Here is a 27,914-nt window from a genome sequence, read left to right as displayed (position 1 = left end):
GAGCTCTGGGGCAGCAGGGAGACTCGGGAGCAGCGAGCGGGCGAGGAGAGAGGCCGCCCCGGAGCCGGAGCCGCAGCGATGACACAGGTGTGTGCATGAGTGTGCGTGGGCATGGTGAGTGTGCGTGGGCATGCGTGAGACTGCGGCCAGGCGGGAGGCCTCCCCGCGCGTTTGTGCGCACGTGTGCTCCTATGTGTGACAGCGGCCCTGTGAGTGTGTGCCTTCTGGCCTGAACGCCTGTCAGGTCCAACCTGCCTGTAAAGCCGTGTAGGTCTGTATGCCCCAGACCGGACCGGGCAGAGAAGAGCTGTCTTTGCACCACACGGGGGTCTAGATTTCTATTTTCTTGTGTTCGGTAAATATTAAGGTGGACTAAGTGAAATCGCCCATCTCTGGTCACCCCCAGGAACTCAGGCACAGTTAGGTGTGGGCCAAAGGGTGTCAGGAGGAAGATTCCAGAAGAAATGATAACAGTGGTTAATACTGAGCGATTACTAGCACCAGGCTAAAAGCTGTAACTTAGCTCTGCCCTAGGCAACCCACTCCAGTGTTCTTGCCTGGAGAATCCCAGGGATGGGGGAGTCTGGTGGGCTGCCATCTATGGGGTGGCACAGAGTCGGACACCACTGAAGCGACTTAGCACCAGCACCAGAGAAACATTAAACGAGCTGCAGACAGCATTTAAAATTTTCTAGTAGCCACATTAAAAAGGAAAATGAAACAGGTGTGGTTAATTTTAATAATAAAATTTTCTTTAACCCATGGTATCAGGAGTCAGCAAACTTTTTCTGTACCGGGCCAGACAGTCAATATTCCGGGTTTTGAGGGCCATAGGGTCTCCATTGTAACTACACAACTTTGGCATAATGAGGAAGCAGCTGTAGACAATATGTAACCAGATGTGTGTGGTGTGCCAAGGAAACGATGTTAAGAACAATAACATTTGAATTTCATGTAATCTTCTTTATTCCTTTATGTTGATTGAATGAAGTATAATTGATTTACAGGGCTTCTCAGGTGGCTCAGTGGTAAAGAATCTGCCTGCCAATGCAGGAGACGCAGGTTCCATCCCTGGGTTGGGAAGATCCTCTGCAGAAGGAAATGACGACCCACTCCATTATTCTTGTCTGGGAAATCCCATGGACGGTGGAGCCTGGCCGGCTATAGTCCACAGGGGTCACAAAAGACTCAGACACGACTTAGTGACTAAACAAGAAGTTGATTTACAATGTCATGTTAGTTTCAGGTGTACAGCAAAGTGATTCAATTATATGTATATATCGATGTATATGCTCTTTCAGATTCTTTTCCCATGTAGGTTATTACAAAATAGAGTGTAGTTCCCTGTGCTATACAGTCGGTCCTTGTTATCTATTTTATACATAGTACTGTGTGTATTCATATAATTTTCATGTCCCACAAAATATTATTCTTGTTTTGACTTTTTTCAACCTTCTAGAGACATAAAAACTAATCTTAGCTTGCCAGGCTGCAGTGAAAAAGGAGGCAGGCATTTGGTCCAAGAGGCCGTAGACGGCTGACTCCCTACTATATATACAAAAAAATGATCATTTCAGTACAAACACATGAATGTGGTGTTTTACTTTCTTTTTTCCGCACTCGGGCTTCACAATCGAGATGTATAGAACATCTCATGCAGATGCTATATTTCCGCTGGAGATGCTTGATCTGTATTTTTAGATTTCATAACATTTAGTTGAAAAAGAAGCTTCACAGATCCTACTTGTTCCAAACATGTGTAAAAGCCTTCCAATAACTGAATTAAGGATCTGTTTTAAATTTATTTTTATTTTAAAAAATATTTATCTATATATTTTTGGTTGTGTCAGGCCTTAGTTGCGGCACATGGGCTTCTCTCTAGTTGTGGCACGGTCGCCCCACGCAGGCTTAGTTTCCCAACCAAGGATCAAACCCATGTCCTCTGCATTGGAAGGCGGATTCTTAATCACTGGTCCACCGAGGAAGTCCCAGTTTCTGAATTCAAACATTTAAATGGAATACAATTAAAAATTCAGTTTCTCAGTGGTACCCACTGCATTTCAAGCGGTCTATAGCTACAGGTGGCCTATGGGTCACGTATTGGACCCTGCAGAATTATAGCTTTAGTGATTCATTTAACTCATAATAAGCCCAAGAGGTGCAAACTGGTGACAGAGGGAGAAGGCAGTTTAGTGTAGAGGATGGTGGAGCCAGAGGCTGGAGCCTGAGTAACCTTGGATGAGAGAACACACCCACCTGGGTCTCAGTTTCCTCATCTGTAATAGGAAGTGTTAACAGTATTCACCTTACCAGGGCTTGGCACGTGGAAGGGGCTAAACCCCCATTTTACAGACAAGAAAACAGAGGCACCTCCTTCCCTTCAATTATGAGCTCTGCCAGTCACATGTACTGGGCACCTGGCCCTGCCAGCCACTCCTTTTGGCTAATCAGTACTTGGTTTTGCCATCTCTATCGTGGTGGCCGGAAAGATTATGTTCCCCCACCCTCACCCCCTGGGGTGCTGGTGTGGAGTAAAGCCAATACATAAGGTTGTGGTTTAAATCTTGGCTTCTCTGACACATTTGTGGTGGCCAAACGGGAAGAGAGGTGGTGGAGGGAAGGGTTGAGAATTTGAGATTAGCACTTGCAAACTGTCATATATAGAATGGAGAAACAACAAGGTCCTACTGTATAGTCCAGAACACTGTATTCAATATCCTGTGATAAATTATAATGGAAAAGAATATATATGTTTAACTGAATTACTGAACAGCAGAAATTAAGACAACATTGTAAATCAACTATACTTCAATAAAAATAATTTTTAATGCAACACCCACACCCCTCCCCCCCAAAGAAAACACACAAAGGCTTGACTTCACTGCTTTCCAGGCAGACCTTGGGCAGGTTGCTGCACCTCTATGTGACTCAGTTGCCTCACCTGTAAAATGGGGATGGGACTTCCCAGGTGGCTCAGTGGTAAAGAATCCACCAGCCAACGCAGGAGACACAAGTTCAGTTCCTGGGTTGGGACCCTCCCCTGGAGTAGGAAACGACAACCGGCTCCAGTATTCTTGCCTGGGAAATCCCATGGACAGAGGAGACTGAAAGGCTAGAGTTCATGGGGTCGCAAAGAGTTGGACACAACTGAAGCGACTTAACACATACATACACAATAATAGTACCTACCTCACAGGGCTGTAGCGAGGAAAATAAGTTAGTTTTTGTAAAACGTTTAAGGCACATTGCATTCTTCTCTGAGATGTATATTTTTATCACTATTATTATCTCAACACTAAGAAAGCTTTATGAGATGAATCATTTTCCGTGCCACTAAGAAGGAGGCAGGAAACCCCTGTTAATTCAACTGTGACACTCCGCTAAGTGTAATCCTTGTGGATTTTAAAGCTGTTAAACACGTGGGGGGCGGGGGGGAATAGCATCAGAAGCAGGGAAAGCAGGTATTCAGCCTTGATAACTGTTTGCCACATTTACTTTCATGAATGAAAGTAACTGCAGTACCCAGGGGATTCTCTTTATGAAGAGGAGATGTGACCGTCTATCCTGGAAACAAAAGCCAGGAGGGCTTCCCTTCCTGGAGAGCATCTCAGGACTCTTCTTTCCCCCTTTCTCTTCCCAAAGGACGTGCCCAAGCCGAGCCAGGCAGCCCGCCACTGCTCCGGCCTCGTCCGCCGGGTTCTGACCATCGCCTTCGCGCTGCTCATTCTGGGCCTCATGACCTGGGCCTATGCCGCCGGCGTGCCGCTGGCCTCCGATCGCTACGGCCTCCTGGCCTTCGGCCTCTACGGGGCCTTCCTCTCGGCGCACCTGGTGGCGCAGAGCCTCTTCGCCTACCTGGAGCACCGGCGGGTGGCGGCGGCGGCGCGGCGCGCGGCGGCGCGGGGGCCCCCGGAGGCGGCCACGGCGCGCAGCGTGGCGCTCACCATCTCGGCGTACCAGGAGGACCCCGCGTACCTGCGCCAGTGCCTGGTGTCGGCCCGAGGCCTGGTGTACCCGCGCGCGCGCCTGCGCGTCCTCATGGTGGTGGACGGCAACCGCGCCGAGGACCTGTACATGGTCAACATGTTCCGCGAGGTCTTTGCCGACGAGGACCCCGCCACCTATGTGTGGGACGGTAACTATCACCAGCCCTGGGAGCCGGCGGCGGCGGGCGCGGCGGGCGAGGGCGCCTACCGCGAGGTGGAGGCCGAGGACCCCGGGCGCCTGGCGGTGGAGGCGCTGGTGAGGACGCGCAGGTGCGTGTGCGTGGCGCAGCGCTGGGGCGGCAAGCGCGAGGTCATGTACACGGCCTTCAAGGCTCTCGGCGACTCGGTGGACTACGTGCAGGTGCGTGGAAGGCGCCCCCGCCGCGTCTGTGACCCTAACACCCCATCCCACTTCCCTCGGATCCTTCATTCAACTGGAGTGAACCTCTCTGCTTCCTTTGTTCATTCATCCATTCAATGGAGAGATTCTTTCCTTCCTGCCACCATTCATACTTCCATTTATCCATCTAACCATTAGGGAGATTATGCGTTCGTTTTGTTCATTCAGTGAAGAGATTCCTTTCTTCTTTCCTTCCTTTTTCATTCATTCGTCCATTTGATGCAGAAACTCATTAACACATCCATCCATGTATCCATCCATTCAATCTAAAGATTCATTTACCCATTCAATATCGAATATTCTGTCCTCCTTTCTCTTCCTTCTTTCATTGTATCTTTTCTTCATTCACTTATCTTATCATCCACTACAGAGATCATTCACTCCTTTATTTATTCATCCATTCAATACGGGAGTTCCGTCTTTTCTTCATCCAAGGTAGAAATTCTTCCTGTCACTCATTCTTTCATGCCTCCATCTGTCCATCCAGTATGGAGATCATTCATTCATTTACTCATTCACTTAAATTAAGTCATTAAAGGTAGAGATTGGTTCATTCTGTTTCTTCATTCATTCAGTGTTGAGATTCTTTTGTTTATCCATCCATTTACCTATCAGTATAGAGATTTGTTAATTTCATCATTCATTCATCCATTCAACGCAGTAATTTATTCATGAATGCATTGCTACAGTTTTTTTTTTTTTACTGCTGCATAACAAATTTCCACACACTTGGCAACTTGAAACAAAACACATTTATTATTATCTCATAGTTTCCATGGGTTAGGAATCTGGGCAAAGCTTAACTGGATCCCTTGTTCAGAGTGTCATCAGGCTGCAGTCATGGTGTCAGTTGTGACTGGGTCTTATCAAAGGTTCCAGGACCCGTTCCAAGGAACCATAGAACTCATAGCAGACCGAAACCTAAACACAACCTTCTTTGACCCAGCAGGAGGAGGAGACCCTATTTTATATCAACATCTATTCTGATTCTTTGGACACCCTGAAGTATATATTCTTATTTTACCTGGATTTGGAATAATCTCCCATATTGTGACCTACTATTCAGGGAAAAAAGCTTGCCTTGTCAAGACCAGCAAGAACCTGACTTCTAGACCCTCTTTTAAAGGGCTTACCTGATTAGATCAGGCTCACCCAGGATATTCTCTCTTTGATTAACTTAAAGAAAACAGATTAGGAACCTTAATTACACTGCAAAACTCCTTCACCATTTCCAAATAAGAGAATACAGTTACAGGAGTTCTATATCATCACTCTGGCCATTGGCCATATTCAATAGGTTAGAAGCAAGTTACAGATCTTGCCCACACACCAGAGGAGGGTATTTTACAAGAGCATGGGTGTGTGGGGAGGAGGGGGTGGTCATCTTAAAATGTGATAAAACATTGAACATGACTAAAAAACCTCAAAACTATGTTCAGATTGGCTGCAGAGTGTCTGAGCTGGTCCTCATCCCTTGTAAGAGACCATCCCAATGGTCCCTCAATTGCCAGCCCTGTACAAGGATCTCGCCTGAATCTTGGCCCCTTCCATTTGTCAGGTTTGTGACTCAGACACGAGGCTGGACCCCATGGCGCTGCTGGAGCTGGTGCGGGTGCTGGACGAGGACCCCCATGTAGGGGCTGTTGGGGGTGATGTACGGATCCTGAACCCACTGGACTCCTGGGTCAGCTTCCTAAGCAGCCTGCGGTACTGGGTGGCCTTCAATGTGGAGCGGGCTTGTCAGAGCTACTTCCACTGCGTGTCCTGCATCAGCGGGCCCCTAGGTGAGCAGGGGTAGGGCTGGGAGGGCGGTGGATGGGGTGGAGAAGGAAGGGAGAAGAGGAGCCAGAAGCTGAAGCCAGGGTTGAAGGTGGGATTGAGACAGGAGACTAAGATGGGGCTGGGGCAGGAACTGGGGGTGGGGTAAGATTGGAAGCTGGAGGTGGGGATGGTGTCTGATGTTAGGAATGGTCTGGAGAAAGCATGTGGATGGCGATTGGACTGGGGCTAGGCAAAGGATTGGGGAAGGGGATGAGATGGGTTTGGAACTTAAGAACACTGTTGGTGCTAGACTTGAGGCTGGAGATGGGTTTTTTGGATGAGGATGAGTAAGGGGTGGAGCTGAGAATGGATACCAGATTGGGGATGGGTTTGCAGTCAAAGTGGCTGTGGGTCAGGGGTGGGACTGGGGCAAGTTTGGGATGGGTGTGGGGTTGAGGAAAGAGGTGAAGTTGAGAACAGGATCACGGCTGGAGTTGTCATTGGAGACAGGGTTAAGAATGGGATTGAGGTGGTTAAAGATGGGGCTGGAGGGCCTACAGTGATGGTCCAGTGGCTAAGACTCCATCATCCTAAGGCAGGGGGCCCAGCTTCAATCGCTGGTGGGGGCACTAGATCCCACATGCCACAACCAAGTCCTAGAGCAGCTGAATAAATAAATAGAAATAAATATTTAGAGAAAGGGTGGGGTTGGAATTGGAGATGAGTTGGGCTGGGGATGGTGCTGGCAACAGCAGCAGCTGAGGCTCCTGTGCGCCCCTCCCCCACCCAGGCCTATACAGGAACAACCTCCTGCAGCAGTTCCTCGAGGCCTGGTACAACCAGAAGTTCCTGGGCACCCACTGCACCTTTGGGGATGACCGCCACCTCACCAATCGCATGCTCAGCATGGGCTATGCCACCAAGTAAGCTGAGGGCACTGGGTGGTTGGGTGTGTGCAGGGGCCAATGAGTATCTCAGCAAACACATGTGTATTGCTTCTGCTGCTGCAGCTAAGTCGCTTCAGTCGTGTCCGACTCTGTGCGACCCCATAGACGGCAGCCCACCAGGCTCCTCTGTCCACAGGATTCTCTAGGCAAGAATACTGGAGTGGGTTGCCATTGCCTTCTCCCGTGTGTGTGTTGGGGATATTCCAAACTTAAAGTGAATCATAGGACATTGGGGTCTCTCTAGCAAGATTTCAGAGGAGGCAGAGAGAACGCATAAGGAACAGAAGGGGCACTTGCATTGAATCATGAGCTATAGTGTTGGCCAAAAAGTTCCTTTGGGTTTTTCGTAACACATTACCAGTGAACTTTTTGGCCAATCCAATGCATCAAGTGAGACACTAGAGGAGAGTGGAAGATACCATAGGGCCAGGGGTGGCCTTTACATGGAACCATGTGACCCAGTGGACTCTACCAAGTAGGGTGAGGTGAGGGTGGGAATGCCACCAAGAAGATATACCATGAAATTGGGCAAGATGGCGCCACCACGGAGAGCACAGACTCCCCAGTCTGTGGGAAGAGAAAGACATCAACAGAGTGGGATCAGCTAGTGAGAGAGTGAGAAGAATCACATGGGAGAGGAGGGGAGCGCCTAAACCCCAATACGTGCTCCAGGAAGAAGGGATGTAACTGAAGGAGATTCGGGGGAGTATGGCTAGACCACGTGACATACTGGGGAAAGATATTTCTACAAAGTTAGACCAGTGACAGCACCAGAGAGAACTCAGCATATGCCAAGGGAACCCATACCTTTATGCACTTGACAAATATTCTTCAGGTGCCTCCCATGTTTTCAGCTCTGGGGATGCAGCAGCAAACAAAAGAACTGCAAATTCATGCTTACACTGATTGTGGAGATAGACAATAAGTAAAATGTAGAAGTTGGAGTGGGTGAGAATGATACATCTGGTGAAGACTCTTGACAGTCCCTTCGTCTGCAAGGGTAGCAAACCAGTCTATCCTAAAGGAAATTGGTCCTGAATATTCATTGGAAGGACTGATGCTGAAGCTGAAGCTCCAATACTTTGGACACTTGTTGTGAAGAGCCAACTTATTGGAAAAGACGCTGAGGTTGGGAAAGATTGAAGTCAGGAGGAGAGGGGGATAACAGAGGATGAGATGGTTAGATAGCACCACTGACTCAATGGATATGAGTTTGAGAAAACTCCAGCAGATAATGGAGGACAGGGAAGCCTGGCATGCTGCAATCTATGGGGTTGCAGAGTGTCAGACATATCTAGCAACTGAACAACAGCACATGCTAAGGTGACATATAAAGCCAGGAAGGGGGATAGAAGTTTCCAGGTAGAGAGTGAAATGATAAATTAGGATAAGATAGGAATGGGGGCTGAAAATAGAGCAGCTGGATCAATAGCAAGGGAGAGAGCATCAGGAGAGGATAGAGAGCTCACAGGGTGGAGGGTCCATTCATGAGAGTCTCCATGGTCAAGAAATGTGAACTAAGGAGAGGGAGCCATTGGCGGTTTTGAGCAGAGGGGTAGCATGCTGTTGTAACAGGACCCCTCCCAGCTGTTTTGAGTACGGACTGCAGGAGGAAGAGAATAACCACAGAGGTCACTGAGGATCCCAGGTGGCACAGGGGAAGGAGACTGGACACTGTCAAATAATGCCTCTGGGGACAGGATGGTTTAATCCCTCCTAACAAGCTGACTGCCGGAGGCCACCTCGATGACGTCTCACATAAGTGATTTTAGCTTTGTGGGGGCTTGGCTGGAAACCTAGGAGGGATTGATTAGTAACGTCTGCCAGGGCCACAGGAAAGGAGCTTAATAGTTCCCTTGAGAACCTCTAAGGCATGGGCTCTCCCTAGTAGGAACCATGCCTGGCTCCTTCCTCACCCTGAGGTCTGCCAATAACAGTATTCGTAATAGATTAGTGATAGTATTAGTAATAGTGTCAGCCACTGCAATGATATTAGTAATGCCAAGTTACATTAGTCATAGTAAAAATATTGTAATAGTCACCATCAGTTGAGCAAGTACAATATACTGGTCTTAAGCACTTGGCGTTAATCCTCCTTCAACCCTCATCTATTAGGTAGGAAACATTGTTGACCCCATTTTACATATGAGAATGAGACAGGCTGGAACCTGGGACCCTTTACTGCAGTGAAAGTGAAAGTGACGCCTCTCAGTCGTGTCCGACTCTTTGCGACCCCTTGGGCTGTAGCCTACCACACTGCTCTGGCCATGGGATTTTCCAGGCAAGAGTACTGGAGTGTGTTGCCATTTCCTTCGCCAGAGGATCTTCCTGACCCAGGGATTGAACCCGGGTCTTCCGCATTGTAGGCAGACGCTATACCAGTGCTTGCACCCAAACAAACACCTCCTCCAGTAACAAAATACAAAGAAACTATATGGGACTAAAAGTAACCCACGTGCATGTGCAGCCGGGCGACTTATGAACAATGAGATACAAAAAGGCCAAAACTCAACTGCCATTTCTGAGGTGTAGGGAGCAAAAGTGGGGTTACCCGGCCTGATCCCCACACAGTGCACCACCAAAGGGGTGGGCAGACCACCAAAACTACCCCTCCACCTGATCTACTGATCCGTTCCTACCCTCATCCCATTTAAGGGACCAGCGCCTCCCCAGCCCCACAGGGGAGGGAGCAAGCAAGGGAACATGTTACTTGCAGCAGGAGTCCCAGTAAAGGCTTCCCTGAATTCCTCCACTGGCCTTTTAATCAATTCCTGTCGGATAAAGAGGGGTTTCCCAGGTGGCACAGTGGTAAAGAATCCGCCTGCCGGTACAGCAGGCATAAGAGATGTGGGTTTGATCCCTGGGTTGGAAAGATCCTAAATGGCAACCCACTCCAGTATTCTTGCCTGGAGAATCTCATTCATGGACGGGAATCTGGCGGGCTACCGTCCATGGGGTCCCCAAAAGTGCACACACTTAGGTAAAAAGTCCAGGGACCAGGTGGGTATCAAAACCCCCGAGGTCCAGAAAGAGAGTCGCTCAGTCGTGTCTCATTCTTTGCGACCCCATGGACGGTAGCCCACCAGGCGCCTCCGTCCATGGGATTCTCCAGGCAAGTGTGTTGCATTTCCCTCTCCAAGAGAGGCTGAGCACACGTGGCCCAGGGGCCATTCCTGGCTCGGATCTGTCCCCAGGGGCTCCGAGGAGAGCCGCGCCGACAGCCCCGTCTCTTCCCTCCCTCCCAGGTACACCTCGCGGTCGCGCTGCTACTCGGAGACGCCCTCGTCCTTCCTGCGCTGGCTGAGCCAGCAGACGCGCTGGTCCAAGTCGTACTTCCGCGAGTGGCTCTACAATGCGCTCTGGTGGCACCGGCACCACGCGTGGATGACCTACGAGGCGGTGGTCTCGGGGCTCTTCCCTTTCTTCGTGGCGGCCACGGTGCTGCGGCTCTTCTACGCGGGCCGCCCCTGGGCGCTGCTCTGGGTGCTGCTCTGCGTGCAGGGCGTGGCGCTGGCCAAGGCGGCATTCGCGGCCTGGCTGCGGGGCTGCCTGCGGATGCTGCTGCTCTCGCTCTACGCGCCCCTCTACATGGGCGGCCTCCTGCCGGCCAAGTTCCTGGCGCTGGCCACCATGAACCAGAGCGGCTGGGGCACGTCGGGCCGCCGCAAGCTGGCCGCCAACTACGTGCCCGTGCTGCCCCTGGCCCTCTGGGCGCTGCTGCTGCTCGGGGGCCTGGTCCGCAGCGTGGTCCACGAGGCCCGGGCCGACTGGAGCGGCCCCTCCCGGGCGGCCGAGGCCCGCCATCTGGCCGCGGGCGCCGGCGCTTATGTGGGCTACTGGGCCGTGATGCTGACCCTCTACTGGGTGGGCGTGCGAAGGCTCTGCCGGCGGCGGGCGGGAGGCTACCGCGTCCAGGTGTGAGGCTGGGTGCACGGGGCGCTGGCTCGGGGAGCGGCCCGAGGGGACTTAGCGGGGTTCCCGGAGCGACGCACTTGTTAGGTGACCCCCTGGGCCTCAGTGGCCCTCCTCTGTGAAGTGAGGGGCTCGACCCAAGACTTCTCAGCCTAAACTCTTTTGGAGGGGCGGACTGGGACTTCTGGGTCTCTTGGGAGGGGTATTTATTGATCAGGGTGTGGATTTTTAGGGACAGGGCAAAAGGGGTCCTCACAAGCTGTCCTGGGGCCCCTGATTTCTCTGTTCTTATTTAACCTCCATTTGTACTGTGTATTAGAATATAATAAAGAATTTTATTTATTTTCTTCTCAGCTTACTCTCCTCCATTTTTTTCTAAGGGGGTGCTGCATGGTTAAGAACTGAGGACTCCTGGCTGGGTCTTGGGGCTTCCCAGGTGGCGCAGTGGTACACAATCTGCCTGTCAATGCAGGCGACTCAGGAGACATGGGTTCGATCCCTGGGTTTGGAAGGTTCCCTGGAGAAGGAAAGGGCAACCTGCTCCAGTATTCTTCCCTGGAAAATTCCATGGACAGAGGAGCCTGTTTGAAACTAGACAGGATACCCTCCTTTCTTTTAGCCTGGACGTCCCCTTTGGGAAACAGGGATAGGAATACCATGGATCAGGGTTATTTTGAAGGTGGAATTTGTCAACTCTTCATTCAGGTACTATGGAGCACCTACTATCTGCTGGACACTGCCATTTCACTTCAATCATTCTTTGACTCAGTCAGTCAACCACAAAACACATTTACTAAGCTCCTATTGAATTCCACACACATTGCCAGGTTTGCAAATACAGAAGATATTAAGAGTCTGAGTCAGATTTCCAGGAGCTCCTATTCCATTAAGCAAAGAGAGTGTTATCCTTAGTTAAGGATTCTCAGGAACATAATCCATTAGTCCTTGGTACCTCAGATGGTAAAGAATCTGCCTGCAATGCAGGAGACCTGGATTGATCCCTGAGTCAGGAGGATCCTCTGGAGAAGGGAATGGCAACCCACTCCAGTATTGTTGTTTGGAGAATTCCATGGACAGAACACAGGGGTCCCAAACAGTCGAACACAACTGAGCAACTAACAGGCACATAATAGTCTGTATCTCTTGATCCCCTGTGCCTGTCTTGAGGGTGCAGATTTCTGTCTGTTCTGATTTCTTCATTGTTGTGTCTACAGTGCCTTGAAAACGCCTGATGCATAATAAACGCTCGGTAAATATTTTCTTATTGAATGAATCAGTGAAAAGGAACATACTGGTGAAGAATACTATGAGAGAGCTTACCTTTAAGGTGGGGAAGCCATAAAACCAAATTAAAAAATAAGTTTACATCAGGTCTGAATGAATGCTGTGCACAAGCAAAAATAGGGGGATGTCGAGATTTTCTAGGCTACCCAGTGGTTAGGACTCCAAGCTTTCACTGCCAAGGGCCCAGGTTCAATCCCTTGTCAGGGAAATAAGATCTCACAAGCCAGTCACACAAAAAGTAAAAATAAAATGGGGGGGGGGTATCATGTGGGAGGAAGGGAATAGTCAGAGGTATAATCTGAGCTGAGACCTGTGAAGTGAGAGGGAGGTGGCTTCATGAGGGTCAGAGTAATCTCATTTCAAGTAGGAAGAACTGCACATGCAAAGGCCCAGGTACAGGACTGAGCTTTGTATGTTCCAGGGACCTGCAAAGAATGGTGGGTTAGAGAATAAAGAGAAGGGTGATAGAGAAGGGGAGTCAGGCACACCAACATAGTGCCTGCCCACAGAGTTGTCCTGGAGATCAAATAGGTTCATGTACATAAAGGCTGTTCAGGGGAAATCATAACTGAGCTAGCTAGACAAAAAGGAGAAGAAACATGATTCTAGGAAGAAAATAGTATGTACCCTAGATCCTGGATAGAACAAGAGGAATAATGGTGAATACACGGGGTGCTTTGGAGACCTTGAGGGGAAGTGGATTTTGGCCCAGTAGCAATGGGAGCCACTGAAGGGCTCTGAACAGAGTGACCTGACCTGACAAACTTTAGAATATCACTCTGGAGACTGGAACTGACATATACAAACTACTATATATAAAAGAGATAACTTATAAGAACCTACTGTACAGCACAGGGAACTCTACTCAATACTCTGTAATGACATATATGGGAAAAGAACCTGGAAAAGAACCTAAAAAAGATTGCATATGTGTATATGTATAACTGATTCACTTCGCTGCACAACACTGAAAAGAAACTATACTCCAATAAATTTTAATTTAAAAAATTAAAAACTTAGCCAAAGTAGCCAAAAATAATAACACTCTGGCTGCTTTGTGGAGAATGGATCGCACTGGGACAAGGCTGAGCCCACTCTCAGCCAGGGAGACCAGTGTGGATACTGCTGCAGAGATCCAGGCAAGAGATGGTGGTGCACCACAGAGCAACTCCATGAGATATTTAGGAATTGAAAAGGCTGAGACTTGGAAATAGGTGAGACATGGAGGAGAAAGTAAATACAGCTTAGGTTTCCAGTCGAGCGGCTGGGTGGATGGTGATGCGCTTGACAGCAAGAAAGTTCTGGGGGAGGAACAGGCTTTGGGGGCCACACGAAGGTCTTTATTTGGGGGTGACTGATGCAGGCATAAATGTCCAGGACACTGCCGGAAATCTGGGGAGGGGCCTGGGCGTGCACCTAAAGCCCTCAGCACAGGGCCCTGCCCTGCCACAGCGGTGCCTCTCACCATCATTATGGGGGCATGTGCACCTGGGCATATCCCGCCCTTCCCCCTAAGTTGTTTGTAGCGATCACTTGCAACGATGAAAGAATCTAGGGAGTCAAAATATATTCTTTATTTTAAGGATGAAAACAGGATAAGGAAGAAAAAAAAAAAAGATACCTTTGTTAGTTGCCGCTGCAGTACCATCGAAAAAACATCCTGGGGAAACAAGGCGATGTTAGTGTGTGGCGGGGGAAGAGGCTGGGGACCAGAAATGTGGGTCCTGGAGCCCAAGTTCCAAAGGCGGGTGATAGGGCTTGGACTCTTGGATCTGAGACACCAGGGGCTGGGGGTTATGACTCCTGAGTAGGAGGGGGCTGGCGACTCGGAATTCCGGATCTGAGGGAGGAGGGGCTGAGAAACCCAAACGTCCCAGTCTCAGTAAGGAGAGAGCCGGAGGCTGGGACTCCGGGTCCCGGGGACTCACCACACCAGCACGGTCACACTGGCTGATGCTAAGGCCACAAGCGCCACGAGCAGGCACTGATTGCCCGGCGTCAGAGCCTCGGGCCTGGCCAGCAGCTCGCCCAGGCTGGGCCTCCAGGGTTCGACCATCTCCGCCTCCTGCGGCACCCAGCGTAACACTTCCCGAAAAGAGACCTGGAGCTCGGTCTCCGCGCGCGGCGGCGGGCCCGTCACTGCGGGGACGCGCACGTCAGCCGGGCGCCAGCCCCACCCCCCGCCGCGCAGCCCCGCCCCCTGTCCCGCCGCGCGGCCCCGCCCCGCCCGCACCGTTCAGAAAGAAGTAGAGCCGCGCCAGGGGGCGCTGGTCGTGCGTGATCACGCAAGAGAAGGTCCCGCGGTGCGTGGGCTGCACCGGCCGGATCCGCGCCAGGTATCCTTGGGCCCGCGGAATATCTCGGAAGTAGGTTGGATCTTGAGTCCGGAGCTGCGGGACGCTCGGGCTGAAGCGGTGAGAGGCCGCGGGCAGCCGGCTCCGCCCCGAGCACAGAAGAGAGTCCGCCCTCTCGGCAAACCGCTACGTGAAGCCCCGCCCCTAAGCCAGGCCACCGCCCCCCCCCCCCCCCCGAGCCCCGGCCTCACCCTCTTATTCACCGAGCGTTCACGCACGACCCCGCCCCCTAAGCCTTGACTCCGCCTCGTGGGCCTAGGGTTTGCTTTCCCACCTGAAACTCCTACGGAGTTTTTGAGCATTGCATTGCATTGCATTGCATTGCATTTTGAGCTTTGACCTTACCCCCAAATGCCGGGACAGTCCCCTTGCACGAAGCATGAGTCTAGACCGAGCCTCCTCGAATCCCACTCCCTGCCTCCTGACTCTCCATCCTCTAGTGAAGCATAAACCGCCTCCTAAAGCCCTTCACGCTGGACCCGCCCCGACTCACACCTCCTGCGAACTTCCAGGAATAGGTGATCTCTTCCTTAGGCAGCTGGAAGTTCACAGTGCAAGAGAACATGGCCTGACGACCCCGAGTCACCGTCAGGTCCTGAACTGAAGACAGGTCTCGCATCGCCACCTCGGCCCGTCCACGTCCGATCCCCCCCAACCCCAGCCCCTTCCTCGCTCAGCCCTCTCCCAGCTTTTCAGGTTTCTCGCCTTTCAAGGCCACACCCCTCACCTGGGCAGTCAAGCGGGAGGTCGCAGACCTTGGAGTAGCATCCGCGGCAGCGAAAACGCCGGGTGACCTCCTGGAGTCCTGTGTGGTGGGAACGCTGAGTCTGGGGTCCATCTGCCTCCCCTGGCCAGGGTCCCTTCAGCCACCATAAGGTTTATTTAACTTCGCGGGGTTCTACTTGCCGGACAAAACCTGGACCCCGCCTTTCCCGCGCTCATTGGCTGGCTCTCACAACTCTCCAGCCTCTAGGACCCCTATTGGTTTGCCTTGGTGTTTGTTTGTTTGTTTGTTTTTTCGGACCCGCCTTTCGTGAGGTTTGTGAACTGGTTTTCTTACTCTTTTCCTGGGCTCGCATTGGCCCCTTCGGATCAGAGGCACCCGTGCTCTTCCAAGAGTCCCAGGTTTCGGCCCTTACCACCTCCCTTCCCCCCGCAATTCTGAGCTTTGAATGACGTGCTTACCGCAGGGAGGAATACAGGCCTGCACTGCGGAGAGAGGGGAAGCGTTACCACCCTGTAAGTCGTGGCAGGTGCCCACTTGAAACTCCCCTAGAGGAAACGTTTCGGGGCCGGATGCATTCATTCCTCCAAGGGACCAGAGCCAGGTATGCCGCGCTCTACCAAAGGGGTGGGGCCAAGCCTGCAGCTTCCCCCCTGCAGGCGGGGCCAGGCCTGCGGTACTTCACCTGGGGACCCTGCCAGCCCTGCAGCATTCCATTAAGACGTCAGGCACATGCCTGCTGCTGGCACCCAGGAGGCAGGTCCAGCCCCGGTGTATCCCATCGAGCGGGACGGGCCTAGATCGCAGGCGATCATCGGAGGGGACAGAGCCTAATTAGGGCGTCCAATTAGAGGTGTGGTCAGGCTGGACGAGCCCACTAAGATGCCCCGGATGGAAAGGAAACCTGTCACAGAGTGCCTAGGGTCAGACATTGATCCATGAAGAGGCCCGAGCTAGTCTGGGACAGAATTGTCCTACAAAGCGGTCCCAGCTAGAGGTAACCTTGCCTCGGAGGCGGGGCCGGACCCAGAGTGGTCCTAGCAGGGTAAGAGGCTGTGCCCAGAGTGACCCACAAGGGAAGCTCGGCTCAGAGATCGGGGCGGGGGGGGGGGGTTGGCTTGATGGGAGCTAATGGGGGTCTTCGGAGCTGGGTTTGATAATTGAGCTTGGGGGAAGAAGACAGTCTATTTTACCTTCCTTAAGCTGCAATATAATCTTCTGCATTTTCTCCGCGGCATGAAGAAAGGCAACCCGAAAGGACCCTGGAGGGTGGAGGGAGTCCTTGTGGTAAAGACCCTTCCCCAAGGCTGCCGGGGCTTGACAGGTCTGGCTGTCATCATGTCTGTGCCCCTCCCCCAGCCCCTGCTATCCCCAGGTCTCTGGTATATGCCACAGCCTCCTACTCCATCTGGATGGTGGGCACACCCCCAAATCTTCTGCTGCCTCTGGACTAATCAGCCTCTGGACTAATCACTCTGACAGGACTCCGCATCCGTGTTATCTTATTAAGGAGAAAAGGGAGGATAAAGGTCAAATTTCTCCCATGGCCTAGGAGGCCCTGTGTAGTCTGCCCTAGTCTCGTCTCCCTCTGCATGCTAAGTCGCTTCAGTCTTGTCTGACTCTTTGTGACCTCATGGACTGTAGCCCACCAGGTTCCTCTGTCCATGGAGATTCTCCAGGCAAGTATACTGGAGTGGGTTGCCATGTCCTCCTCCAGGGGATCTTCCTGACCCAGGTATGGAACCCGCAACTCTTAAGTCTCCTGCAGTTCATTTCCCCTAGTAAGGAAAGCATCACGCTCTCTGCCACCTCAGGGCCTTTGCACATGCTGTCTTCAGTCTCCAGCACACCTCCCCCCGCCACTCCTACTCTTCCTTCCTGTCAACCCTCATGTCTTCTCCTTAGAGGTTTTCTCTGACCACAAATCTAATTTAATCCAGTCCCCTATCTTTGTCTCTAACAGTACTCCGTCTGTTCCATTCATAGCTCTCACCAGTTTGCAAATACATATATTCATATATACATAGTGAGCATTTAAGACTGTCTCTTAAGTAAGCAAACAAGCCCTTCTTTAGTGCTGTGTCCTCAGAAACCAGGAAAGGGCCCCCGAGTCTTAGGAATAAGTATGTGTAGAATGAATTCCAGGATTCAACTGGAATGAGCACCACAGCTGGAAGCCAGGGGCCACAATTCATCCACTGGATGTGTTATATTTGGCCTGGAAAGTGTTTTTAAAAAATGACCCAGTTGCCATCATATGAAGTTTGGGAAAAGTCACATAAAATGTTTGGCATCCCTTTATGAAATCTGGAAGAGCTGTAACAGAGGCAGTATTTCCATGAGGCAGCAGTTGGCTGGAGCTTAGCAGCAGCCACCCACTCTAGACAGGGCACACACCCACTTTTCCAGAGTTCCCAGTCTCTTCATTTCTACCCCTCTTTCACTCTTTCTATGTTCTCTGCTCTTATGGATGTTTGAGTTTACACCACTGTAATGGCCTTCCAAAAAAAAAAAAAAATTGGGGGACTTTCTCAAAGTGGATGGCCGCAATGATTTACAGGTAGAGGTGGCTTTGGAAGTCAGAAATGTGGCAGGATTTTGTTGTTGTCATTTAGTTGCTAAGTCAGGTTTCAATTCTGTGATCCAGTGCACTGTAGCCTGCCTTGCTCCTCTGTCCATGGGATTCTCCAGGCAAGAATACTGGAATGGGGAGCCATTTCCTTCTCCAGGGGATCTTCCCCACCCAGGGATCAAACCTGCGTCTCCTGCACCGCAGGCAGATTCTTTACCACTGAGCCACCAGTGCTCATGTGGCAGGGTGCTACAGGCTGAAGTCATCTCTTCCAAATTGATACAGTAAGGTCCTAAGCCTAGTCCTTCAGAACATAACTGTATTTGGAGATGGAATCTTTTTTTTTTTAATTTTAATTATTTATTTGGCTGCGCCGGGTCTTAGTTGCAGCATGTGGGATCTAGTTCCCTGACCAGGGATTGAACCTGTGCCCTCACCATTGCAGCACAGAGTCTTAGTCACTGGACCACCAGGGAAGTCCCTGGAGATGGAATCTTAAGGTGGTAACAACATTAAAATGAGGTTTTTCGGGTGGGCCTTAACCCACCATGACTGATTTCCTTGGAAGAGAAGGAAATTTGGACACGTCATTCTGCAAGTCAAGGAGAGAGGCCTCAGAAGAAACCCACCCTGCTGACACTGACACCTTGATGCCGGACTTCTGGCCTCCAGAACTGTGGGCAAATACACCTCTTTTAGTTAAGCCACCCAGTCTCTGGTTTTTTTGTTACAGGAGCCCTAGCAAACTAATACACAGGGATTGCCAGTTGCCTCAAAATATCTATTTTCTCCTTAATAACATATTACCACGTTTCAGCTGAGAAAGCACCCCGACCCTGCCCCAGTTAAAAGACTACATTTCCCAACCTCCCATTGTAGCTAACTGTGGTCATGTGACCTAGCTGTGGTCATGTATCCAAGTTCTGATGGCTGAGATGTAAGTTTAAGTGTGATGTGTTGAGTCACAGAAAGTAGCCTTAAAAGAGATATGGTGCCAATTTATTGGCCCCTTTCCCCTTCTTTCATCCTGTTGCCTGAAACTTAGATTTGATGGCTGCACTCTAGCAGTTATATAGGACCATGAGGATAAGTAGTATACCCTAGGATGGTAAGGTAGAAAGCTGGAAGGGTACTGAGTCCCCAGGAAAATGGAGCTGCCATAGTAGTCTTAAGTGCCTACATTAAGACTTATTTTATATGGAAAAAATAAACTTCTACCCTGCTTAAGACATTGCAGGTTTTAACCTTAGGTTAAACCATACATAAAGGGAGGGAATTGAGGATTCTGATAACAATTTGGCTGAAGTAATGATCATAGAAGTGATGGTAGAAGCTGGAGAGAAGAGGGCTCTGAAGCCAGGAAGCAGGTGCCAAATGAGGGGTCAAGGACTTAGCAGTCTCTCCTTGGCCACAAGGCAGGCAGGAGCTGTGGTCTGGTGATGGCAGTATGGTCAGGAGGATGTGGTCCGAGTGGCGTGTCATGATGTTGGAGGAGGCAGCCAAGGAATATCCATGGGCCAAACCAAATGGCTCTTGGGGGCCGGTGTGTGGGATATACCAAGTCAGCCAGGGGGCAGGGGAGAAGCATGGGAGTAAACAGGGGTGGAGCAAAATGTCCAAAAGGGCAAGAGGCAGGCTTGTGTTAACCACAAAGGGGCAAGAGTTATAGTCTCCCCAAAGAGCTGCTTCACTGGGAGCCTCGACTTGCTGATCACCTGCGTTTGAGTCCTGTCTGTCCCAACTATGCGCACACCTGTCTCACTTCCATGCTACCCATCAGATGCACTCCTCCCTATGTGACCTTGGCCGGGTATTTAACCTTCCTGATCCTTGTTTTTTTCCCTCATTCATAAAATGGGGACAATATCGGTATCTACTTCACAGCATTGGTGATGAGGATTTCATGTCATACAATATAAAAGCCTCCTCCTCCCAAACTACATGCTAGGTACCATTAAATGACCATAATGCGATAATGTCTGTGTTATAGAATCGTCAACTACTGGCATTATCATCCCCTAATCTGAGATGGGGAAACCCAGGCACAGAGAGGTTAGGAAATCAGCCAAGGTCACACAGCTAGATGGGAACCCATGTGGCCGAACTCCAGAGTCTCCACGGGTGGCCACTACCTGTGGTAGACACACTGCCCTCCACACGACACTAACAGTGTCAGCGGCCACCACCGGGAACCACTCTGAGTCTACCTGTCCATCTCTCTGGGCCTCCATTCAGGAGAGACCCAGGGGTCGTCTCAATTCTTCCCATCCCCATCATCCTACATACATCTGGTCCAGACAGCCCCTGGGTCCATCCAGGGGAGCCCCAACTTCCCTATCTGGAAAATGGAGCTATAAAACTCCACCTCGTGGGGCCAGTACAAGGACATCCTTTAGGAGGATTATTAACACAAATCAACTTTGCAGACACAGCATCTTCCATGCAAGGGGCAGATTCATCTCAGTCCCCACCAACCATCACAACAAGTTTAAGACACCACTGACCATCTCCTCCCTAGGCTTTCTGCGTCTGCTTTTGACCCACATGGCCTTAGTCAGAACCCCTCTTTCCTGTAAAATCCTCCAAAGGGTTTTCCCACATCAAGAGCAAGAGCTGAAGTGATCATTGGGTATGAGCTGGAAAGAGGGGGTCCTTTGGCTGAAGCTGGCTCAAGGACGCACCCTAGCGGTTCCCAAAGTGTGTTCCCAGCACAGCAGCAGCAGCACCTGGGAACTTGTTAGACATGTCCATTTCTGGGCCCCACCTCAGACCTAAGGCTCAGAAACAGAGGGTGGGGCCCAGGAGCCTGCATTTTAATAAGGTCCCAGGAGATTCTGACATACACTGTGGGGCTGGAGAACTACTGGCCTACATGGTCCACTCCAGCCCCACTGGCCCCAGGGCCTTTGCACTGGCTCCACCACCTGGAAGCTCTCTCCCCAGATCACCTGCACAGCTCTCTCTGTTCCCCCTCAGTCTTTGCACAACTGGATCTTTTCATTTGCATCTCCCCTGATCAACCTGTTTAGTAAAATGATCACCCCACCGGCCACCCCCCTTTCACTCTTTTGTTTCCCTCCATAGCATAGATCACCAACTGACATCTACGGCATTTCACTGATTACTTTTAATAAACAGCGCAAGGAACCTGAGGGCAGGTGGCTTGCAGTTTGGGTCACAGCCGTGTCCCTGGTGGTGTTCCTGGCACAGTCAGTAAATACCCATGGAACGTAAAGCCCCAGCTTCTCCCGGCCCCCAGACTCTCCCTCCAGTCCATCCATATGGCCCTCGAGGATCTTTCTACACCCTGAGCTGACCCTGCCCTTCCCCTGCTCACAGCCTTGTTTCTTTGGGACAGTCTCAAATCTCCCTGACTCCCAGTTGTACCCTGGACGTCCCCCAGGCCCCTCGCAGTCACTGCAGCCTCACCCAGCTGGCCATCTACCCCTTCTCCTGCTCTTCCTCCCAGGGATGACCACTGCCCACTCAGACACGGAGCCAGACCCGGCACACAGTCCCTAACCCTCCTCTTCCCCTCTCCCTGAACAGCTCATCAGACCCAGGCCTGGTCCTCTCTTCTCCATCTTCACAGATTCCCCACCACAGGTCTGGCCTCCTTCACCACAGCCTCCACCCCGGGCCTCCCAGCCTCCACTCCCTCCCCTGCTCCAGTTGGTCCCACACACTGCCCTCAGGGTCTTCTGCACCCAGAGCAGGACTTGTTTCTGCTCTTTTCGAAAACTTCTGATGTAGGGGAGAAGGGCATTTCCCAGAATTCTCCCCCCACCCCCACCCCCAGCTCTGAGTTCCCCAGCTCTCCCTTTGTGGGTGGGGGAAACTGCAGCTGAAGTCTTCTCCATGCTGCACCTCCCCCCTGCACTGGGAGCCCCCCGGATGGACGGGAAGCTCCTCATGTTTGGGGATCATGTTTGTCAAAAAGCTCACAGGCAAGAGTAGGAAGCAAAAGAAGTAATAGAACTGAAATGAAGAAATAAGTGCGGAGCCCCCAGACCACGGACACGGCCATGGAAGCTTCCCCACCCATGGTTCCAGTCTCCAGCATGCAGGGGCAGGGGTTGGGGTTGGAGGGAGTCCTGTGTCACGTGATCACTGTGGCCTGGTGTGATCACTGTTCAACCTGCCCCTCGGCCACGAGGGTCACCCCAGCCCTGTGATCCCTTCACACTGTCACACGCGTGTGTTGATCGTGTCTCACTCCCTCGAGGTTGTCACATGTGCCTGTCTCCCCAGTGATGCTCTCCCTCCCTGCTCCCACCTGTCTTCCGGGCCCCCTAATAGCCTCCGTCGGTCAAAGATGTGGAATCACTTTGCTAACTGTAGGGAGTTTTATCCTAGAGGAAGCTCTCCTCCCTGAAGTCTGTCTCCACTGCTGGAGCCCCCTCCGTCTCACTGAGTTCCCACACCTTGCCGAAGGCAAAGTGCTTGTCCCCTTTCTCAGATGGGTAAGTTGAGGCCCGAAGTTGGGGACGGGGGCAGTGGTGCATCCAGAATCTCACAGCCAGGGAGAGGGCAAGCCACAGAGGGAGGGCAGGTTTCACCTCCCTGAGCCCCACTGGCCTCAGACTCTCAAGTTCCTTCTGCCCTGAACCCGCCCGTCTCTGCTCCCTGACAAGGTCACCCAGCTCCCTTGGCATCCTACCATCAAGATCACTGTCACGTTCTGGGCTTTCTCCCCCGTGCCCTCCGCCCCACAAAGGCTCAGACATCCATATCCCAGTGCCATGGACCCTGCCCCACTCACCCTGGGCAGCGGCCATCTCCTGGAGGGAGTGGGTCATCTGGGTGAAGGCATCGTGCAGCTGGCCCCTCTCCTCGTAGTCTGGTGGTGGGAAGCAGGGGCTGGGGGGGAAACTGCTTCCCCCGGCACCATGTCCCCGAGGTGGTCATCCCTCTGTCTCCGAGCTCTGCTCCCCACGTCTCCATTCTCCCGTCTGTGTGTCTCGTCCCTCTCAGTCTCTCCAGGCCTCTCAGGTCCCTCCCTCCACCTACCCTCGGCCCCCCTCCCATCCCAGGAGGATGCTGGGGAGCAAGGGGCAGTCTCCTCACTGATCTCAGTGTCCAGCAGCCCCTTAAAGGCATCTGCGAAGGCCTCCTCACACTTCCCGAGGTCGGGGCTGTCCAGGCCGGCGAAGATCTGGCAAATCTGGAGACGCTCCTCATAAGACGTGAAGCAGAGGAGACAGGCCCAGGCTGAAGCCCCAGAGACCACAAGGGCCACCAGGGAGGGCAGGATGGCGCTCCAAGGGGCCAGCCAGGCCATGGCGGAGGGTCGCAGCCTGGGGGAAAGCTGGTGACTTTTGTGAGGTCACTGTGGTGCGGGGGAGGGGCTCAAGATGCAGGGGTCAGAGGTCAGGTCTCAGTCACCAATCCAATGTCAGGCTCCCCCTGTGGGGGTTTTCAGGGAGGAAGGGGACAGGGGGGTCGGGCCGGCAAGCCCCAGGCTGGTGGTTGGGCCGGACGCCAGGCTCCCAAGAACCTCACCTGTGACCCTGGACATCCTCACAGGTTAAAGGGTCTCAGGGACGCAGAGGCCGGCAGTGCGCTGTGTGTGTGGGGGCCTGCCAGGCCCTGGGGTGGGGGTGGGGGTGCCGGGGACATGAACATGGCACAGAGACACCGTAAGGGCCCGAAAGACAGAAACTAGGCCACAGGGAGACACCAGGAGGCCAGAGATCCAGAAAGCACCATAAGAGACTAATGGAGACAGTTTCAGAGGCCGCTGCACAGAGACCCAGTGGAAATGGAGAGACAGAGAAAGCCAAGCAGAGATTTCTGGATGGGAGAGAAACTCTCTGAAGGAAAGGGGAGAAAGGAAAGGGATGAGGACAGGAGGGACAGCCCCACTTCTCTCCCAGGGTCCCTGCGGCAGCCCCCCCTCCCCAGCCTGGCCGGGTGGGGCAGGGGACCAGGGTCCAGGGGTCCCCGCCGGCCGTCCCGTGCAGGGCGCAGCCTGGGGAAAGCTAGGAGGCCGTATAGTGATCTCCTTGGGTGTCCTCCTCAACTATACAACCTCCTACCTCAGCCCGGGGGGCGCGGCAGGTGGACAGACAGACGGATGGACGGACAGACGGGGCCAGGGAGGGCGGGGAGGGCCGGGGGAGGCCCCAGCCGCGATGGTGAGCCCCCGACACGGACCCACAGACACGAGCTTGTGTGCGGCGAAGGCCCCGCAAGGTCGGTTCTACGGGTGGGTGCCAGGACCCAGGAATCCGGGCCCCCGGCCCCCTCCTCCCCAAGGAACCCAGGAGTCAGTCTCTCGGCCCCTTCCTCCCCAAAGGTCCCCGGAATCCAGGTCCCCTAGCCCCCACTGCTCCCTGAGATTCAAAAGTCCGAGTCCTCAAGCCCCTCTTCTCCCCAGGGGACCCAGGAGGCCAGGCCCCCGGCCCCTCCCTCAGTCCCGGGAATCCAGCCAGGCCTGTCTCCTTCGGAGAAGACGCAGCCCGGCTTCCTGGATCCCGGGTCCGAGGGAACTTCACCAGTTTCAGAGTTTGGACACTTGGGCCAGCTCCCTCCCTGACCCTACCTGTCAGATAATCTGAAATCCAGAAGCAGGGCGGAGGCCGCCCAGGGGCTATAAACCCGTGAAAGCCTGTCTGGGTATCTGCTCCTCTCTCACCCCTGCTTTCGGCCTCTCATCAAGTACCACACTGACATCCGCGGATGCCGCCCCAGGCCTGTGTCATCTCTCCGGCTGAGCGCGAGGTGCCATCGGCACCCCCATTTCGCAGGTGGTAAGGCTGAGCCCCAGCCAGCCGTAGGCTGGGGTGGGGAGGGTGGCGGGGGCAGGAGTGGGAGGGGCCAGGCCTTCCAGGCTAGAGGGCCCAGCACCCGCCCTCCCCAGCCCGGGGCTGAGTCTGTGCACCTGAGAACCTCCGCCTCGGTCCAGGGCTCCAGCGGTCTCGCTCCCGCCGTCTCCCGCTCCAGCTCCATCTTCCCGGTCCTCTCTCCCGGTCCGGCCTGCTCGCCCTCGGCCTCACCTGGTCCCCATCTCCTGCAGGCTCCGTGTGCTCCTCCCCGGCTCTGCGCTGCCCAGCCGCGCCTCCCCCCGCGCGCGGCCGTCCCCGGCTCGCAGGGGCCTTTCTCAGGCCGTGTCTCTCCGCCCTCCCCCGCCTTGCTCTCTCTCCTCTCCTCCTTTCTGCTTCTTTCCCTTTCCCTCCGGCCTTGCCCCCTCCCCTGCTCCGCCCCCCTCCCTCTGTCTTTGTCCCTTTCCTCCCTTCTCTCCCTCGATTTCCCCGTCTCACTCTCCCCCCCCCCCCCCCCCCCCCCCCACAACCCTCTTCCCCCTGCCTGCCTCCCTCCCTCGTCTCTCCATCTCCCGGCCTCCTTCTCCCCCTCCGTCTCCCTCCTTGCCTCTCTCTCTCTCTTTCTCCTTCTCTCCCTCCCGGGTCTCTCGCCTCCCTCCACCCCCCCTTCTCCTTCCTTCTCTCCCTCCCCCTCGCCGCAGCTCGGAGCCAGGTCTGGAGCTGGGGGTGGGGTGGGGGTGGTTCGCGCAGGGGCCCAGGGCCGGGGTAGCGACCTGCTGGGGAGGCGGGGAGGCGCGGAGGGGCGGGGGAGGCCGGGGGGAAGGGCGGAGGGGGGAGCCCAGGGACGGGTCCGCGGACCCCGCTCGCATCCCGCTTCCCTCCTTCCCGGCCTCCCCGACCCTCCGGCAGGGGCGCGAGCCGGGCCAAGGTGGGGAGGAAGGGGAAGGGAGGAGGCGGCCCCCGCCCCCCCGACCCCCCCAACCTGGCCCGAAGCCCAGGCCCGGGCTCCCAGCATGCCCCGGGGCTGCCGGGGGCCTGGGGAGGGGGTGCGAGCCGAGGGAAGCCGAGCGTCCTCAGGGTTCGCGGGGCCGCAGCATCGCCCTGCGGCTCCGGCACGTCTCTCCTAGGGAAACTGAGGCCCGCAGAGAGCGGAGGGCGGGGGGCGGGGGTCAGGACCCGATCGAGGTCACCGCACCGGGCCTCGGCGGAAACGCGGACTCCCCGGGCCCGCAGGCCCGACCCGGGGAAAGGGTTGGCGCAGGACTTCGCCCAGGTCTGGGCCCCCCTCCCCCTCCCCGCAGACCCTGGGGAGCCCCCAAGGGTCAGAGAGCAGACCCAAACAGTCTGGCACCATGGCAACCAGTGGCCCCGCCCCCTTAACCCCCAGAGGGCTGGACTCCAGCTGGGGCCAAAGAGGAGGAGGTGGGGACACCTGGGTTAGGGGGAGAAAGGGTCTGGGGGCCCGAACTCTGGGATTTCATGGAGAATCAGGGGGCTGGAATGTGGACCCGCCCCCCCCCCTTCCTCCCTTCCAAGGGCTGAGGGAAGAAGAGGCTGGAGGCTCCAGGGTCCAGGGCTAAAAAATGGGGGCTGGGGTTCGGACGCTGGAATTCTGCGGGAGGGGCCGGGTCGCGGACGCCCAGGTCTGAGGGAGGAGGGGGCCGGGGACTGGAATCCCGGTCCCCGAGGGAGCCTGGACGCTGGGCCTCTCCTGCGCCAGACATCCCCTGCCCCCGCCGCTGACCCTGGCCTGTCTGGCAGCCCAGACAACCTCCCCCTCCTCGGCAGCCCCCTCCCACTGGCTCGGCTCACCCTTGACCCCTCAGAGCCCCGCAGCCCCTTCCCTGCCCCTCCCCCGCCCCTCCAGCCAGACGTTAACCCTTCCGCGGCCAGAGGCACCTCCAGAGCCAGCCTCTCCCTTGAGCTCCCCTGAGGGCGCGGGAGGGCACCCCTCCCGAGTCTCCTCCGGCTCCGAGCCTCTCTAGCTATCCCAGCCCCATCTCTCCCCTCCCAGTGGAATCTAGGAGGTGCTCCTGGCCCACTCCTCCTCCTGAACCCCGGAATCCAGGCCCCCCAGTTCCCACCTACAAGGATTCGGGACTCTGGGTCCCCAGCCCCCGCCTCCTCCTCCAGGAACCCAGAAATCCAAGGACCCTGGAGTCCGGGCCCCGGGTCCCACGCCCCTGCCTCTCCGTAGACTCACGGCTCCACCGCTCCCGCGTCGGGGGAAGGGTCTCGGCGGGCAACCCCCCGGGGCCGGGCCGAGCCGGGCCCCGCTGCCGCCGCCGCCACCGCCGCCAGCTCTCCATCCTCTCCCCGCCTCCGCCGCCCGACGGCCTCTCCCCTTCCTCCCGGCGTCCCAGCCATCCTCCTTCCCTCCTCCCCGACTCCCTCCGGCCTGGGCCTCCTCCCGGTTCTGCGGGCCCGGCTCCCCCGCCCGGGACCCCGGCGGATCAGCCCCCTCCCCAGGGGGGCCCCCGCCCCGGCCCCTCCCCACCGCCCGGCCCAGTCCGGCCTGGCTTCCACCACCGCCACCGCCCCCCCCCCCCCGCCCCGCCCCTGCCCCGGAGCTGGCCCCGGTCCAGGGGAAAAAATTCCATCCAGCCCCGGGGAGGAGGGAGCGGGGCGGGGGAGGGAGCGGGGCGGAGAGGCCGGGCCGGGGAGCGTGACGCAGGGAGGAGGGAAGGGACAAAAGGGGCCGGGAGGCGGTAGGGTGAGCCGGCGGCGCTCCCGCTCCTCCCTCCCTCCTCCCTCGGCCGGGGCCGGTTCTCTACTCTCTGCTTTCTTTCGTCCCCTCCACCTCTCCTCCCTTTCCTTCACTCTGCCTGCCTCCTCCTGGCCCTGTGCTCCCCCCCCCCCCCCCCCCGCCCCCGTGTCTCCGTCTCCGCGTCTCTCTTTCTCCTTACATCACGCCCCCCGCGCCCCTCCATCAGGGTCTTCTCCTCTCCTCGCTCTGTCTCCCCCTTTCTGCTCTCCCAGCCTCCTTCCCCTCCCTCCGCTTCGGTTTCTCCACCCACCCACCCACTGGGGGACGGAAAGGTGAATCAGACCCAGATCTGCCCTTGCAGTCCGAGCTCACAAGTCTGATGGAGGAGACAGACCCAGACGCAGACAGTTCCAATCCTGGGCGATCGGGGTATGACGAAGGGAGGATCCAGCGGCTTGTGGGAGCCCCGGGGTATGGGGCAGGAATCCTTTCAGCTGGCGATA

General features: G+C 54.8%; 2 protein-coding genes across 2 annotated transcripts; one reads left to right on the top strand and one right to left on the bottom strand.

Moving 5' to 3' along the window:
* The first annotated feature begins 15 nt into the window (after positions 1–15).
* HAS1 (hyaluronan synthase 1) lies at positions 16–11,359 on the top strand. Its single transcript, XM_027977477.2, has 5 exons — positions 16–87; positions 3,643–4,347; positions 5,945–6,170; positions 6,938–7,070; positions 10,340–11,359. The coding sequence occupies exons 1-5, from the start codon at positions 79–81 to the stop codon at positions 11,013–11,015; spliced, it is 1,749 nt and encodes a 582-aa protein (XP_027833278.2). The 5' UTR covers positions 16–78; the 3' UTR covers positions 11,016–11,359.
* A 2,483-nt stretch (positions 11,360–13,842) lies between these two features.
* Positions 13,843–27,122, bottom strand: SPACA6 (sperm acrosome associated 6). The gene is made up of 10 exons (XM_015100074.4): positions 23,008–27,122; positions 22,703–22,780; positions 16,562–16,630; positions 15,830–15,853; positions 15,372–15,449; positions 15,138–15,244; positions 15,056–15,058; positions 14,524–14,680; positions 14,219–14,429; positions 13,843–13,950 (listed from the first exon to the last, which is right to left on the bottom strand). Exons 1-10 carry the CDS (start codon positions 23,219–23,221, stop codon positions 13,917–13,919), a joined length of 975 nt encoding a protein of 324 aa, XP_014955560.2. The 5' UTR covers positions 23,222–27,122; the 3' UTR covers positions 13,843–13,916.
* Positions 27,123–27,914: the final 792 nt, after the last annotated feature.

Source organism: Ovis aries, chromosome 14 (genome assembly GCF_016772045.2).
Source record: "Ovis aries strain OAR_USU_Benz2616 breed Rambouillet chromosome 14, ARS-UI_Ramb_v3.0, whole genome shotgun sequence".
NCBI classification, from domain to species: Eukaryota; Metazoa; Chordata; class Mammalia; order Artiodactyla; family Bovidae; genus Ovis; species Ovis aries.
This window is presented reverse-complemented; position numbering and strand designations above follow the sequence as displayed.

Coding starts and splice junctions, on each gene's coding strand:
- HAS1 (XM_027977477.2), top strand. Junction 6,171..6,937: donor CTGCATCAGCGGGCCCCTAG/GTGAGCAGGGGT, acceptor TCCCCCACCCAG/GCCTATACAGGAACAACCTC. Junction 7,071..10,339: donor AGCATGGGCTATGCCACCAA/GTAAGCTGAGGG, acceptor CCTCCCTCCCAG/GTACACCTCGCGGTCGCGCT.
- SPACA6 (XM_015100074.4), bottom strand. CDS start 23,221: ATGGCCTGGCTGGCCCCTTGGAGCGCCATCCTGCCCTCCCTGGTGGCC. Junction 15,854..16,561: donor TATATTGCAGCTTAAGGAAG/GTAAAATAGACT, acceptor CTCTCTCCGCAG/TGCAGGCCTGTATTCCTCCC. Junction 13,951..14,218: donor AGTGTGACCGTGCTGGTGTG/GTGAGTCCCCGG, acceptor TTGTTTCCCCAG/GATGTTTTTTCGATGGTACT.